Here is a 16,941-nt window from a genome sequence, read left to right on the forward strand (position 1 = left end):
AAGTCTAAGGCTTTGCGGGTACGTAAGGGGAACTTGAAGGTAGGTATGGTGTCTAAGCCCTGTAAATCTAAGTCCACTGGGCTTTCAACCGATCACCGGTCGCCTTCCCCGTCCGAGGAGGACTCCGCCAGACGGTGCCAAAGCTGCTCGGACACTTGCCTCTTTGCCCTCAGACACTGCCGCAGCTGCGTCCGCTCAGTCATGAGGCCATGTCCCATGGTTCGCCGGTTGGGCGCAGACTTGCGCAGCATCTTGGAGATTGGCGGGCCATTACTTCAGATGTGTGGGTTCTGGAGATCATAGCCCACGGCTACTGTCTTCCCTTCCGGCAGAATCCTCACGATAATCCAGCGGGGAAGCTCTCTTTTGAAGCGTCCGGATCTGCTCCTTGCGCAGGAAATCCTGGCCCTGCTGGAGAAAGTCACCATAGAACTGGTGCCTGTAGCGGAGAGGAACAAGGGATGGTATTCCCCTTATTTTTACGATTTCCCCTTATTAAACGGTTGATTTGTCCCACCAAGTCTTCGTTGCCGGCTGAATGGGATGCATTCCGCCAGCAGATGTTAGCGATTTTCGAGTCGCAGGGCACAGTTCCTGCGGGGAACGGCTAGGTCCACCACTCGCACGCCTTCGGGCGGTCGGCGCGATCATCGGGAGCCGCAGAGGTACCGCTTGGACAAGGGAGATCGCCACAGCCGTGCCAAGTCCAGGTCCCGGTCCTCGACGCCATCGAGACCGTCAGAACCTGTGAAGCCTTCCAAGAAGGCGTCGACGCCATTAGCGCCGTGTCCGTCGAGGAGCTCTCTCGAGACTCCGGCCTCGAAGAAGTCTTTGCTGCCGTTGGTGCCTCGGTTGACGTCAACGCCAATTCCTTTGACGCAGTTTGTGGAGGATTTGACTGAGGTGCCCCTGAGGGCTGTGGAACCTCAGAGGAAGGCTGCCAGTAAGTCTATGAGGCCTGTTTTTGAGCCCTATTCTGTTCCTCCTGCTAGATTGGAGTTTTTCCAACCTTTACAGGATATTTCAGAGGTTGAGGAACTGTCTGATGAGATGGCCTTGCCTGTGCCTCCTGATGTCCCTGATAACCTTTTGTCTGGGCATAGTCAGATGGAGGAACTCCGTTAGTCATTGCATGACACTAGTGGCCTTGACACCTCTCCGGAGGTGGAGTTTGGCCAACCTGAACCTGGGGCGCATGCGGATTCCTCCGATCGGCGTCTCATGTCAAGGGTGACAGAATACTTGTGGTGGTCTGCTCCACCTGTTGTTTGCTCAGGATGATTTGACGGACATCCTCGATCAAGGTCTGCCCACTGACCCGGTGTTGCCGTTTCACATGGCTTTGCAAAGGAGGGTGGCGGCGGCTTGGACTGCTCCGGAGAGTCTACCGGCAGTTAATAAGTCGCTTCCGATGAAATACCGCCCATCCAGTAGTGACCCCTGCTACTTATCGAAACACCCTACTCCGGAGAGTTTGGTGGTGCAGACGGCTACGGCCTCCTCGAAGCAGGCTGCGTGCCCTACCATCCCTCCTGATGGGGACGATAAACGCTTTGATGGTTGGGCGAAGAAGGTATTTTCGGCTGAGGGTATGGCGTTGAAGTCAGCCAACTCCACTTGTGCCTTAGCGAGATTTACACACAACTGTGTCTTTGGCGGCTGAGCATATTCCCGAAGGGGAAGAAAGGGATGGTTTTCTAGCCCTCGTGCAAGACGGCCAGGGTGCCATGTGCGAATCCCTTCAGTCGGGTTTGGGCACGGCAGACTGTGTCAGCCAGTCCATGGCTGTGAGCACCGTGATACGCAGGTTTGCGTGGTTGCGGAAGTCTGGGTTTGCTCCTTATGTGCAATCCCGGCTTCTGAACATGTCCTTTGATGGGGTTCATCTGTTTGGCAGAAAGGCTGATGAGAGCCTTGAAAGGTTGCAGACCTCCAAAGCTGCAGCGCAGTATTTGAGCTTTGCAGTACGTCAACCTCTGCTTTTTCGTCCTAGGGGACAGCAATGGAGGGGAGGTTCCTTTCGGTCCTACTCTTCCTTTGGTAGATTGAGAGGAGCTGCCAGTCAAAGGGGCCACCGTAGGAGTACCCAGGGTGGAAAGCAAGGTACTCTGGGTGCCAAAGCTGCTCGGACACTTGCCTCTTTGCCCTCAGACACTGCCGCAGCCGCGTCCGCTCAGTCATGAGGCCATGTCCCATGGTTCGCCGGTTGGGCGCAGACTTGCGCAGCATCTTGGAGATTGGCGGGCCATTACTTCAGATGTGTGGGTTCTGGAGATCATAGCCCACGGCTACTGTCTTCCCTTCCAGCAGAATCCTCACGATAATCCAGCGGGGAAGCTCTCTTTTGAAGCGTCCGGATCTGCTCCTTGCGCAGGAAATCCTGGCCCTGCTGGAGAAAGGCGCCATAGAACTGGTGCCTGTAGCGGAGAGGAACAAGGGATGGTATTCCCCTTATTTTTTGATCCTGAAAAAAGACGGGGGATTGAGACCCATCATGGACTTGCGTTGGTTGAACAAGCTCCTCAGGAAGGACAAGTTCAAGATGGTAACTCTTTCTCAAGGCCGCCAGGCCCTTCAACTTCAGGATTGGTTGGTGTCTCTGGACCTCAAGGATGCTTACTTTCATGTGCCGATTCATCCCAAGCACAGGAAGTACCTGAGGTTCGTGGTTGGCGACACGCATTTTCAGTTTCGGGTCCCGCCGTTCGGATTGACCTCCGCCCCGAGGGTCTTCACCAAGCTGATGGTGGTGGAGGCAGCATATCTCGGGAAAGTGGGGATTCACGTCTACCCCTACCTGGACGATTGGTTGATCAGGCGTGCTCTCCCGAGCAAGCCCATGATCATCTGTCTGTCACCTGCCACTCCCTCCACAAGCTTGGCTTCTCCCTCAATATTTTTTTTCAAATATGTTTATTTTTTAACAAGGCAGGAAACATTACATACGTTTGTAATCGACATTTAGAATGCATTAACACACAAGAGAATTGCTTCCCCTTCCCCTCTCAGAGTTCATTTAGTGGATCAGTCTCCCTCCTCTTGTTCTCGCTCCTGCGGGGCGGGCCAGCTCTCCAAGACCCTCCTGGCCAGTTGAGGTTTATATGTTAAGGCTGGAAAGTCACGATCAAATTCGAGGATCGGGTTCCAAATGTTCTGGAAGCGATGTAGAAAGCCTGTCCTGGCCGCAGTCACCTTCTCCGCAATGAGTACATCCCACAGTTTCATCCACCACAAGGGCAGGAGCGGGCCCTCCACCGACTTCCATGTACGGGCCACCACTATTCTGCCCGCCAGCAAGCAGTGCGATAAGAGTCTAGCTTTGGGGCCCGTGCGCGGGTAACTCCCCAGAATCGGGGCGCCTAAGAGGATAGGTTCAGGTTCTAGTGGGAGTGTGATGTGTGTCATTGCTGCAATGGCCGCCATGCTTTCTTTCCAGAAAGTTTGGGCCTTGGGGCAGGTCCACCACATGTGGAAGAAGGATCCTACCTGGCCGTATCGTCTCCAGCAGGCTGGGTCCAGCGCTTGATTCATGTGGTGCAGTCTCAAGGGGCGATAATACCATCTCAGTAGGATTTTGTGGGCGCATTCCCTATTTGGAACACAGGAGGAGGCTGATTGGGTACGGGTCCAAATGTTGAGATCTTACCTCGGAGTGGAAGGTCGTTGAGAGTGAGTTCTATGGGTGTGGGCGGGCGTGTTGCTGCTTGACGAGTCTGTGGGTGGGACCACCAGTGACGCAGTTGGAGGTAAGTGAACCTGTCCGTTTCTTGAAGGTGGAAGCTATCCTTGCATTGTTCATAAGAGCGCAGTTGTCCTCCCTCAAAAAGTTGTCCTTTGGTCTCCAGGCCACCTGTAATCCAGATTTTGAAGTTCCTGGGGGCCAAGCCCGGGGAAAAAGCAGGATTCATAAAGACCGGGGATGAGGGGCTGAGTCCCCTGGGGACTTTCTTCTGCTTCAGCGTCCTATCCCAAATGGCCGCAGTGTGTCTGGTGGACAGCAATAGCTCCTGCCATGGCCGTCTGATCGGCGGTGAGATGTGGCGAAGAAAGCGTAGGGGTAGAGCTAGACGTGACTGTTCCAGGTCCAACCACCTAGGATGATTTGTAATTGTTTGCCATGCCTGGGTGCACGCTAATTAGGCCGCCACCTGGTATTTCTGAAGGTCTGGGACTCCCAGGCCACCAAGTTTCGCATTCCCCATCATTGAGTCCTTTGGAATTCTGGCTTTTTCCCGCCTCCAGATAAAGTGCAGCATCTTCCTCTGAAGGTTCTGGAGTGCTGAGGTCGGGATCAGCACCGGGAGGGCTGAGCATGCATACAAAAATCTTGGGAGCAGGTTCATTTTACATGCAGTGATTCTTCCCATTAGGGAGAGCTCCTGGGAAGCCAAGCGCTTCAAATCCGTCTCCAGTTCTTGAAAGAGCGGGGGAAAGTTCACACGGTAGACATCCGTTGGTTTGGCAGGGATCTGGACCCCCAGGTAGTTAATAGCCTTCGTCTTCCATTGGATCGGGCATATTGGTATCAACTCTTCTCTCTCTCTCGTTGAGAGTCCGACTCCCAGCGCTGTTGATTTATTAAAGTTGATAGAAAAGCCTGTGACCCTTCCATAGTCGTTCAGTTCGGCCAGGGCGTGGGTTAACGATCTGCGGGGGTCGGTGATCGTTAGCAAGACATCGTCCGCGTAGAGGGCCAGTTTATGGTGCGAAGTCCCTACTTGGAGACCCTTGATTGCGTGGTTCAACCTAATTTGTTGAGCGAAGGGTTCCATGATCAGGGCAAATAGGAGAGGGGACAGCGGGCATCCCTGTCTCGTTCCGCAGGTCAGCGAGATGGGGGTCGAGAGGTTGCTGTTGATTCGAAGTAGGGTTCTGGGGGATTCATAATTGGCTAGAACCATCGTGCGGAATTCCGGGCCAAATCCAAACGACTCCAGGGTGAGCCTCATAAATGTCCAGTCCACTTTGTCGAATGCCTTGGTTGCGTCCAGCGCTATAAGCGCCATCTTTTTGTCTGCACATGTGGCTAGTTCCACCAAATTCATAGCTCTGCGGATGTTGTCTGCCGTAGACCGGTTCTTCAGGAAGCCGCATTGGTCGGGCTGAATTATGTCTGGGAGGATGCGGGCTAGGCGAGTCGCCAGGATCTTGGAGTAAATATTAGCATCAATGTTGAGGAGAGCGATGGGCCTATACGAGGCTGGGCATCTCAGGTCGCCTCCGGGTTTGGGAAGCAGAATGGTGATGGACTCTTGCGTAGATGGAGTTATCGCACCGGTCTCTCTAAAGGAATTGAAGAGCTGTGCCAGTGGTGCTAGTAGCTGGAGCTTAAAGACTCTGTAGAACCTGGTTGTGTAGCCATCCGGGCCTGGCGCACGGGATTTCAGTGATGTTATAGCTTCATCCACCTCCTCCGAGGAGATTGGTGCCTCTCGGAGGTCCCGCGTAACGTCTGAGATACGGGGGGAGTGCTGCTCCATGAAGGTATTCCCTTTGTTCTTTCAGATCCCGTGGTGGAGCGGTCATTATCTGTGTCAGGTGTTCAGCTGCCAGGCATTGTTTGTCCTGCTCTGCATAGTGGATTCGGCCTTGTGTGTCCCGAAGCCCAACGATTGCATTGTTTCGTTTTGCTTTGGCTAGTTTGGCCACCAGTAGCCTGTTAGCTTTATTGTTTTTAGCGTAATAAAATTGCTTCGCTGTGGCCATTTGATGTGCTGTATGTTCGGCGTAGTGGGCCTCAATCTTCTGCCGTGCGGAGGGCTTGTTGGGTCTTCAGGGACCACCCTTTTTCTTTGTGGGTCATCCTCGCGGGTCTGACGTCTAGCTTTATGGAAGGCAACACCTCGTGCTATTAGCTCCCCCCTCACAAACGCCTTCATCGTGTCCCATGTGTTGGTGGGCGATGTGTCTGTTACGGGGTTCTCCAGAAAAAAGTTCTGATTGTGGTGGCTATTGAGTCCCTAAGCGGCATATCGTTGAGAATAGGATCATAGAGCGTCCATCTGCGTCTGGCTGGGTGAGGAGGGACCCAAGCTCGGATTTCCAAGGACACTGGCCCATGGTCCGACAGAATCCGTGGGCCTATGGAGACCTCGTTGGTGAACGAAAGCAATTGGGGAGAAACCAGAAGGAGGTCGATCCTCGAAAATGTTCTGTGGACGTGGGAATAGAATGAGTAGTTTGTTTCAGAGGGGTGTAAGACCCTCCATGCATCCACCACTTCCAGGGTTCTGAATAAGCGTAGCAGCGCCAGGGCCAAGGTGAGGTCCCCGGATGATGGGGGATGGGACTTGTCATTTGTAGGATCCGGCACACAATTGAAGTTGCCGCCGATAATGACTTGGCCTTCCAGGAAGGCGGGGAGAGTGGTGCATAGGGCCTCGTAGAAGGCGGCTTGAGCTGAGTTGGGAGCATATATCGACACAAAGGAGTATAGTTCCCCAAGCAGCAGGCACTTGACGGCAACAAACTGGCCCTCTGGACACAGCTTTGTGTCGAGAATCTGAGGATCCACCCCTTCCCTGAAGAGAATAGCTGTACCACCTTTTTTGGCATTTCCAGATGCGCCAAATTGTTTCGGGAAGAGACGGGAGCGTAGACGTCCGAAGTCGGCTGGTAATAGGTGTGTTTCCTACAGCATGGCCACCGTGGCCCCTTCATTGTGAAGTTTCTGTAATATAGATTTGCGTTTAGCTGGGGAATTTAGGCCTCTGACATTCAGTGAGATGAAATTCAAAGTGGAATGGTCTGGGCCGCTGGGCGCGGGGGTTGGCACGACTTGTGGGGGAAAGGGGTTGTATCAGCCAACATCTCTTGTATCTTGCATCTGCGTGTTTCCATGCCATTGAGTTTTTTGCTCCAACCTCCAACGGGGAGGAGGCGAATTAACTGGAGGGGGGGCAGGTTTGTGTGTCCAGCACCCCCTCTTGGCCAACGTGGCCATGTAACTGTCCGTAGCCAACATGGCTAAACTTGTGGGTATCGTCTTCCAAGGACGCAGATGGATTATTCCTCAGAAGCAGGCATGGGCCGTGGGGTAGGGCCTGTTGCCACGATCAGCGGGGTCATTTGGTTCCTTAAAGATGGTAGGATTCTTTGTGTAGCTATTTCTTCTTCCTGAATCTCGGGACTCTGGACCATGAGTTTACTTTGGTGGTGGGCGATTTCGGGAGGTCTGGGTCGGAGGCCCTCTCTACGTTCACGGGCGATCGCGCTTCAGCAGGGGTCGGGTTCATGATCTGCTCAGCATCCTCCAAGTGGCTGATTCTTCTCTGGGTGCCTTTGTAGGCAAACTGGAGAGCCGTGGGGAAGAGCCACCGGTAGCGAATTTGTTGATCTTGTAGGAAGGCTGCTAAAGGTCGGAGAGCTCGTCGCCTCTGGAGTGTGAGAACGGACAAGTCTTGATAAATTTGGATTGGGGTGCCTTGGAAGGTTATTAGATCATGGGATCGGCTGATTGCAGAGATAGCTTCCTTCGTCGTGAAGAAATGAACCCTGGTAATGACATCAGGTGGGGGGGGTCTGTATCCACTCCCCGGCGAGGGCGCATCCTATGAGTGCGGTCCAGGAGGAGCTGTGATTTCTCGAAGTCCGGGAGAAAAGCTTGAAAGAGGTCCCCCACGTATTCTGCCAGGTTTTTATCTGGGATAGAAGTTGGGACCCCCCGAATGTGGAGGTTGTTACGTCGGGCCCTGTTTTCTAGGTCCTCCTGTTTAAATTCCATTGTTTCACATTTGTCCTGGAGGAATCTGATTGAGCGTTGAATCTCCGTCAGGGTAGATGCTTGGTGCTGGGTCCGGTCTTCCACTTCTCCTAGCCTCTGTTCAGCAGTTGTTACCCTTTGGTCAATGTTCTCTAGTTTGGTAGAGAGCTCCAGCATGCATGATCTGAATTCCGATTTAATGTCCGGCATGAAAGCTTTGATGTCATTTTTCGTGGCGAGGGAGCCCTTGTCTTCTGGAGTCTCCATGGAGGTGGGACCGGGGGGGGTCTTGTCTTTTGGGCTTCTCAGACACCAACAGCATTGTTGCAATATCTGCGTTTTTGCCGGCTTTGGGTTGTCTGGACATGTTGTTCCCCCGGGCAGCAGGCAGGGGGGGGGCTGGAGAGGGTGGGCCGGGGCGCCCCAGGAAGATCCTCTCGTGTGTCCGGTGAACGGGGAAGGGGCAGCTGGGACCTCCAAGTTGTTGAGGGGTGGGGAAGGGGTCTTGATGATTCCGCAAGCGGAGGCACCCGGTCGGCACCGCCAAAGCTCCCCCTACTCCCCGGCTCACCTCCACCCCAGGCCGGGGCCTCTTCACTCATCGACAGCACTGCGCGAAGTCCTGACCACTACCTCCCGGCCGTCCGCGGCGCGTGCGAGGCTGCAGATAAAGTCGCTGGGATGTCCGTAGGAGCTCCTCCCCGCCGGCTCCCAATGCTCCTCCACCAGTCCCTCGCGGCTGGGGTCGGAGGGGCCGTTATGTTGCGGCTTCAACGCTGGCCATAGGGATCGGGAGGAGGGAGCTACAAGTGCGCTGGAGAGAAGACCCTCGGTGGGCTCCCAAGGGTAGGAGCTCCTCCCCCTCCTCTACGCCAGGCCGCGGCTTCTGCTGTTTCCTAGGCCCTCATCCGCCATCTTGGAGGGATGAGCGGGCGGGGAACTCAGACTCGTAACTTCGCGGCCAAGCCCTGGAAAGCTCCTGGAGCGCGGCTACCACTGCCGCAGGCTTTCATGAAGCCCTGGTTAGAGCGGGGTCCATCGTCTTAGCCTATTCGTGGCCCCAAAATGTCGCGGCAACGGGCACCCCACGGAGGCCATCAAGGGAGCGACTGCATCGTCGGCGCTCCAGGCCATGCCCCCCGCTTCTCCCTCAATTTAAAGAAGTCACATTTGACACCTACCAAGCGGCTCCAATACATCAGAGCAGTATTTGACACATCCCTGGGGCAGTGTTCGCCCACCATCCCCCATGTGAGGGCTCATCACATTCTTTCAACGTGCCCAGAGTCTCCCGGCGTTTGAGTTCTTGAGGTTGCTCGGCCTCATGGCATCCTGCATTTTCCTGGTGCCGAGGCCAGGTTGCGGATGAGATCTCTGCAGTCGGCTCTCAAGATGCAGTGGTCGCAGTTCTCTGGTAGGATGTCGGATCCCGTTCAGATTCCGACCTCGGTCGCCCAGAATCTTCTATGGAGGGCCACCAAAGGCAATCTGATGAAGGGAGCACCATTTTGGCAACCATGGCCAGAGGTGACGATCGTGATGGACGCATCCCTCACAGGTTGGGGCGCTCATGCCAACGAGTTGACAGCCAGTGGACGTTAGTCTCCATCAGAGTCCAGACTCCACATCAATCTGTTGGAGCTGAGGGCCGTCAGGCTAGCCCTGAAGGCTTTTCTGCCGTCTGTGAAGGGGAAGAATGTCCTGATTATGACGGACGATACAGTGGCTATGCACTACCTCAACAAAAAAGTGGGGCAGGGTCACTCTCGTTGTGCAGGGAGGCGATACAGCTCTGGTTCTGAGCCATCCAGCAGGAAATTTTCGATCTCGGAAGTTCATCTGGCCGGAGACGAAAACACGGCGGTGGACGCTCTGAGCAGGCAGAGCACGATCTCTCATGAGTGGGAGCTGGCTCAGGAAGTTCCTTTGGGGAACCCCACAAGTGGATCTCTTCGCCACCAGTGTCAACGGGAAGTGTGAGAGATTCGGCTTGCGGGAACTTCACCCAAGAGGAGCCTTAGGGCACTCGTTCATAGTGTAGTGGTCCTTCCCACTGCTGTACGCGTTTCCTCCAGTCCCTGTCATTCCGCAAGTGTTGCGAAGTTTACCGAGGTTCGGTTCCCGAATGATCCTCATTGCTCCAGCATGGGCCAGGAGAGCGTGGTACCCGGACCTTCTAGACATGTCCATCTGCCCTCCAGCTGTCTTCCCTACCGAGACAATCTGCTCTCATGGGAGGGGGCTCGGGCTCTCCATCCAGAGGTCAAGTCTCTCAGCCTTCATGCTTGGGATCTGAAAGGTTGAGGAATAAGGATTGGGACCTCCCCGAAGACGTGATGGAGGTGTTGCTTTCGGCCAGGAGGTCTGCAACTAAATCCCTGTACCGTTGCCGTTGGAGAAAGTTCTGTGACTGATGCAGGGTACAGAATGTGGATCCTTTCCAATGTTCCATTCCTTTGGTTTTGTCTTTTTTGCTTTCTTTAGCCCACAAGGGCCTGCAAGTGGGTACCATTAAGGGTTACCTGGTGGCGCTGTCCATATTTAAGCGCTCGTCTGAGGAGTGTTCTTATTTTAAGATTCCTTTGATTTCCCAGTTTCTAAAAGGGCTGACTAATGTGTTTCCACCGTCGCCTTTTTCAGGTGCCGGGATGGGATTTGAATTTGGTTTTAAAGTTCCTAATGTGAGCTTTGTTTGAGCCCTTACATTCTTGTCCGTTGCGACTGTTGTCCTTCAAAACTGTGTTTTTAGTTGCGGTTACTTCCGCACACAGAGTGAGTGACTTGCAGGCACTTTCCGCCAAGCCACCCTTTACTGTTTTCCATAAGGACAGGGTTGTCCTGCGGGTGCAGCCTTCTTTTCTTCCGAAGGTTGTGTCAGAATTCCATTTGAGCCAGAGGTGATTCTTCTGGCGTTTTATCCTCCTCCACATCCTGGTAAGGAAGAGGAGAGCTCCATAGGTTGGATACTAGGAGAGCTTTGAGTTTGTCTCTCACGGATGTCCCGGGTCAGAGTGGACAATCAGCTCTTTGTTGGTTATGCTGGAAGGCGCTTGGGTCAGGCTGTTTCCAAGCAGACCTTGTCCAGATGGATCATTTTGACGATCTCTGAGTGGTACCGTTTGGCGGGAAATGACCCTCCAGTAGGCTTACGGGCTCAATCTCCTAAGAGGTGTGGCTCACTCCATTGCTCTACACAGGGGCGTTCCTGTTCGCAATATTTGCAAAGCAGCCACATGGGCCTCTGTCCATTCTTTTGTGAAACACTATTCCTTGGACTCCATCCATGGGCAGGATTTGGCCTTTGGTAAGGCAGTCCTCTATTGAGCCATTTGATTGGGCATTCTAAAATTGTAAATTCTTTTCCCACCTCCATAAGTTGGTACTTCTTTGGGAGTCTGTCATAGATGTGGAATACGTCGGAGGACACAATCCCCTCGAAGAACGAGTTACTTACCATATCTGGTAACGTTCTTTTGATGGGATGTTCCTCCGGCGTAACTGTAACCCAAAGGTTGAAGGTTGCACGTGTGCCCATGAAACGCATAATGACAAGGACAATTGTTTAATTGTAAAAGGAAATGATACAAAGTAACAGAGTGGTCCTGACGTATATTACAACGGGAACAAAAGGCAAGAAAATAACTGTGATCTCGCAAGAAAGTTGAATATGTAAAAAGTAAAGTATGTGAACTTTGAATATGCCAAGAGGGCAAAGTATATGAACATTCAGTGGTCAAACTAAAGAGAATAATAAACTACAAGTACTAAGAGGCATTGTCTGATCCAGTAATATCTTCTAGGAACAACCCTTTCCTACCTTAGCACCAACATCAAATGTCATCCTCCTAGGGCATTTAGATCTTCAGAAAACCAGAGTCTTGGTTGCTTGAAAGTTTAAATGCGCCACACATGGCTCCCCCAGGCCTAAGGCTTGAACCTGATCACTTATGTTTAGAGCATGTCTGAAAGCCTTTCTTTTAGCCTGCAGTGTTGACCTTGGTTACAGTGTGTGCTATTGAAAGGATATTGCTCACTCCGTCACCAGTGTGGGCATCCAGCCATCCTAGTCAAAGGGTCCTCGTGCTTGCAGGTATTACATTTCTACCAGCAGTGTCCATCTGTGCCTTGGGGACATTGATGAAAGGGCCACTCTCCTTCCTTGGATCCAATGTCTTCAGCCCTCTGGAAAAAGACTTTAAGCTGTCCACAACTCCAAATAGTATCCACAGAGTGGTGGGTTTCCACCTATTTATAGCACAATACTAGCTGGGCCTTGGAGTCCTCAAGACTTCTGCTGGAGTCTAATGAGGACTACTACTTAGGAAAGCGTGCACTCTTTCACAGCACTCAGAATCATTTTGGGGCAAAGCCAGAAAGAATAATCCAGAGTGGTGGAAACCAGCGATTCTGTATCACAGGTTTCATGCTGCCTCATTGGTAGCACAGCCATGTAGAGTAGGCTCCACTTTTTATGGATCATCCCAATATTTAGATGCTAGTCTCCCTCAGCTGGTGCCAAAGGGGTTCCTGGGTGAGTGAAACCATATGCAAGCTGTTTGGGAGAGTGGAAATGGGCCTGCCAATGGTTGCCCTATCTGATCAACCAATGATCCCTACTTGTAAATTGCCAACATTTAAAAGTAGCAAAGGATTAGCCATACCTTTTTTGTTCTGTGAATACCACAGCAAAAACCTTTGTGGAGGAGCTTCTTTATTGCCTAGCTTCCACATGTGAGGTGCGGAGACACTGCCACCTACTATGACGGAGAAACTAAAAGTCCAGTGTACTTTTACCATAGCCCCGTATATTTAAAAGAAACCCCATTCCGCTCTGTTCTACTACTATCAGGGGTGCCAATTGACAACTGTCTAATTTTCAATCCGCTTCATAAGGCAAATAGAAATGTAAAAGAATGCATATGGAAGCTATATTTTGCATGTCATGTGCGCACTCTCTTCTGTATGTAACTTTCCAGAAAGGTGGCTGATAGGTGGCTATGTTGACTAGTAGTTGTTGTGTTTCAGATAGATGACGGACAACACAAAGAATTCATGTGTGTTTGTATGTCTTGCTTCAGTTAAACACGCTATGGGCCGTTAGGCTTGTTTGGGTTGAAACCAACAGTGTCACTTGTTCGGGAGCAAACCATTTTATGAAGCTGTGGCAGATTAGCAGCCCCGCCATTCATACAGAATCCTTTCACCTGAGCTCCTGAAGTGCACATCTGGGTGGCAGGAGGACCTTACAGCCTCTACAGAATGCTGCAGCGAGAGTAATCCCCCAAAACCCTCCAGAGGTTCATAACCTCATGGGACCCAGCAAGGTCAATGTTTATCTACATTGAATACTTCAATATCCAAGATGGTATTTTACATGTGGCAACATTATCTACATACATTGCAACGAGTTCTATATGTTACACTTTTGAAATGTCCTTTTGGATTTCTTAGGACAACCAGAGCAGCCTGACGTGTTTCAGTTCCCACACATTTGGAACTTTCTTCATAGGGAGCTTGCTAAAACCTTGGGTTGGTAATGTCTAATACTGTGCATCAAATGTCTTCTTCCTTAGTGCATTGCTCAATCATAGGGCCAATTAAAATGTTGCTAGCTTTGTTTACCTGCTTATGATCAGGATGTGTCGTCTACTTAATGCATTTTTGAACTAAGGAGACTGTTCCTGTACAACGTAGACTATATTGCTGGGCTTGAATTGGCCAATATTGAACAGCTTAATATGGTACCCTGAGGGACAATGGGGGGTGGGGGTCCTCTGCCTTCCTTCTTGTTAGTTTTCCTACCTACCGAAGTGTCCCATTTGTCCAAAAGTCACTTCCCTGAGGCCACAGTCTCGGCATGGTTACTGTTATTGAGAATGATCCATTATAACGTTTGCTTCTGAATCAGTTCACAGGTCATTGAGTATTTTGCATGTGTTGCAGGAGTGGATGGTGCATTTCTGGATGAGCAACCAGAAGATGGTGCAGAGAAAGTGATTCCTCAGCAAGCCATTTCCCAAGACGCTGCCGAGACAGTCATTACTTGTTATGATGACGGAATCATCTACAACATATCGATGGAAACTGTGAATCCGGCCATCCCAGCAGAGTCCAGCAAGTTCACAAATAACTTGAGCACAGTAATAATTCCCACATTTCATCATGGAGCACTACAAGGACACAGGTCGTATATGTGTCCTGAATGTGGGGAACTGTATAGTGATCTTGCAGCCTTCGTTGTGCACCAAAGAGTGCACACTGACAGTGCCCGAGACAGTGAACGTCTCAAAAGACAATCCAGTGAGGGTGTAGAAGAGAAGCCCTACAAATGCAATGAATGCGAAAAAAGCTTCAGGCAAAACTCTGGTCTTCTCAAACATCAGAGGAATCACACTGGTGAAAAGCCTTACAAGTGCAACCATTGTGGAAAAAGCTTTGCCCGCAGCTCAAGCCTCAGTTTGCACAAGAGAATCCATACAGGCGAGAAGCCCTATCATTGCACAGTTTGTGAGAAAAGCTTTAGTCAGAGTTCTAGTCTCATAAAACACCAGAGAACACACACAGGAGAGAGGCCATACCCATGCATGTATTGTGGGAAAACCTTCACTCAAAAGCAGCATTTTGTGGGGCACCAAAGAACTCACACGGGAGAGAGGCCATTTGCATGTAGTGAATGTGGGGAAAGCTTTAACCGTAAGGAAACACTCAACAAACATCAGAAGACGCACACTGTAGATGCATTGTCTCCGTGTATAGAATTACAAGACGATGTGATTCAGGAAGAGATCTTTTCACAGCACCAGCAAATGCACAAGGAAGAGGTATCATGAGTGACACACAGCACCTTACCGGCAAGTTCAATGGCATCAGAAACTAATAACGCGGAGCGTAATAGCCGAGACATCAGCCCTACAGCAGCATCTAGAAGCCTACATGATGGCCAGGGGAACCACGGGAGGGATCCCCGTGACAGATTAAGCAATGCAGCATCAAGAGCGCCATAGAAGTACACACAAGGGAATTCTTTACACGATCGAGACGAAAATCTGTTACCAATCGCACTACCTTCCCATCCACAACAAAGCCTTGAATGGGTGGTGGTACCAAGTGACCACAAGGAACCAAAGGTTGCAGTAGAGCGACTTCTGGCTTCATGATCTCACAAATAGATCGCCCAACTTAGCCAGGCAGAAAGCGCCTGGGACATTGTCAGTGATGCTGGGAGTGCCAACATACTAGACATAGGACAGCCATGCGTATGTCCATAGACATGAGGAGCACGTGAACAGCCCATAAAGAAAAGGAACCCTGACTAATGACCTCAGAGAGGCAGGGGGAAAAGGCCTTGCTTTGAGTTCATAAAAACTAACATACAAATGGGATTGGGATTATATTAAGCACATAAAACATGAATGCTTATAAATGAACATAAAGAAAATCAGCACCTTTTTATGTTTTATCCGTCAAGTTACACTGATGGGACCACAATCGCCGGCACTTAAGTGCACTGCAGTCCCCTCTGTGCAATATTCATTGTTTTATGATCAAGCTCAACCAGTGCGAAATCCGGGCAGGTTTGGGTTTGCTTGTAATATTTGCATTCAACAGGAATTTCTATGGGGTCGCTTGTATTTGTGCTAGCATCAAAATCAAATACTGTGGGGAAAGTATTTGCTAAAATCAAGCATTAAATTGGAGCTGGCTCGCCCAGATGAAAGATGCCTCCCAATAAATTCCTAACATAAGAAATGTATTCCACAAGTGTGAGTGTGTAATTATTAATCTGTGGACGATACAATCAAGGATCTTAGGTTGCTGGTTCTATTTTCTTCAAACCTGCAGAGGACATAAAAAGGGGCTGGGGTAGGGAGAAAGAGAGAGATTTCTATAAAGTGCTCAATGCTTTCAGCAGCAAAACTTCATATCAGTAAATGGTGAGGTAGATTATGGTTGATGGGTATTACCTGGGGGGGCTTCACGTTTACAGCGAGAGGGGTGGAATCTAGAATTGTTTCACTTTCTGATGAAGCTGCTTATGTAAATAAGGTCCCCAGGCAGCAGTGGTTGGGCTGGTGTAGAAACAGTTTCTGTCGTGTCTGTAGTGTTCACTGTGCCCTCTGATAGCGGCGGTGTGATTTGTCAGGAGACGCATTTAATTCCATGTGTTGTCAAGTAATATCAGGAACCATTGCATCTCTTCCCCATGTCTGCATAGTCTGTGTAGCTCACGGAACTGCCCAATGGGGCGGGAGTGCCTCGTAATGTCTGGAGCCTCATGGCCGTGCTGAAAGTTTGGCAGGTGGTGCGGGGCACAGTCATGGTTGTGAGATGCTCTTGAATGTTTGGTATGAACCAATCTTCTTGTATGTTGGCTGCAATGTGCTGTCTGAAGCTGTGGGATGGGTGGAGTATCTGATTAAATGCTACTGGCAAGAGCTCGACAGGCATAACTGCTTCGCCAGTGCATTCTTGTCTCTATGTTAAGTCAGTAGAAGACTGTTTACATCCCCTCTTCACATTTCTTTTTCTTCGATTGGTGTCTTGCACTACAGCACTATGAGCTGTGTAATAAGCAATGCTGTATATGGTATGTTTTGTTGATCATGTGTTGGAGTTATGACTTTGATGCTGGAAGGGCATTGGAGGGACAGGGCCTCCATGTCCTTGTCCTGAAGTCATTTTATCATGTGTGTTCTGTGTTATTTTCTGAACAGGAGCCCATGTGGGACTCCTGGCAGTGCAGCTCTTCCTCTTTTTGGTTATGGTGAACAGACCCTTGGGATACCCTTATGGCACCCATGGGTGGGGGTATAACCCTGTACCCCTAGTGTATGTTTTTATGCACCTGTGTGTGGCCCACAGAGCAGGGTATGGACTGGTGGCAGCTCCATGCTGAATTTGGCCACACGGAAGTGCATTGCAAGTGCCAGTGCTGTTGTGCTGTTGGACCACTGCCTTATTTAGTCACGATCCACGTATCTGGTGTAGACCCTGTATGCACAAAAAAAAGGATCTCCCTATCGGACTGTGGTGAAACGCCATAAGGACTCTTATCTCCCAGTAATTATAACTTTAGACTCAATGGTTATAGTGGCGCATTGGGACTTGTTGCCTTGGTCTGGACTGGGTTTCTACTGGGTTTCTAATTACACCATACGTAGCTTACGGTCCTCTGTTCTCTCTTTTGCATCATAGATTTTCATTGCGTGCCTTGGCTCCACTCCCTGCCTCCCGGCAGC

The 16,941-nt window shown here is 50.8% G+C and overlaps 1 protein-coding gene across 5 annotated transcripts in view; it reads left to right on the forward strand.

The window, feature by feature from the left end:
- LOC138452924 (zinc finger protein 501-like) overlaps positions 1-15,455 on the forward strand; it is a 264,656-nt gene extending 249,201 nt beyond the window's left edge. For all 5 annotated transcript variants that reach the window (XM_069605277.1, XM_069605276.1, XM_069605278.1 and 2 more), the window contains one exon: positions 13,646-15,455. In XM_069605277.1, the coding sequence (XP_069461378.1) occupies positions 13,646-14,532 (887 nt within the window). In that variant the 3' untranslated portion in view covers positions 14,533-15,455. The remainder of the gene's footprint in view (positions 1-13,645) is intronic.
- Positions 15,456-16,941: the final 1,486 nt, after the last annotated feature.

The sequence above is a fragment of the Ambystoma mexicanum genome, chromosome 4p, assembly GCF_040938575.1.
Source record: "Ambystoma mexicanum isolate Mex_15411 chromosome 4p, UKY_AmexF1_1, whole genome shotgun sequence".
Lineage (NCBI taxonomy): Eukaryota > Metazoa > Chordata > Amphibia > Caudata > Ambystomatidae > Ambystoma > Ambystoma mexicanum.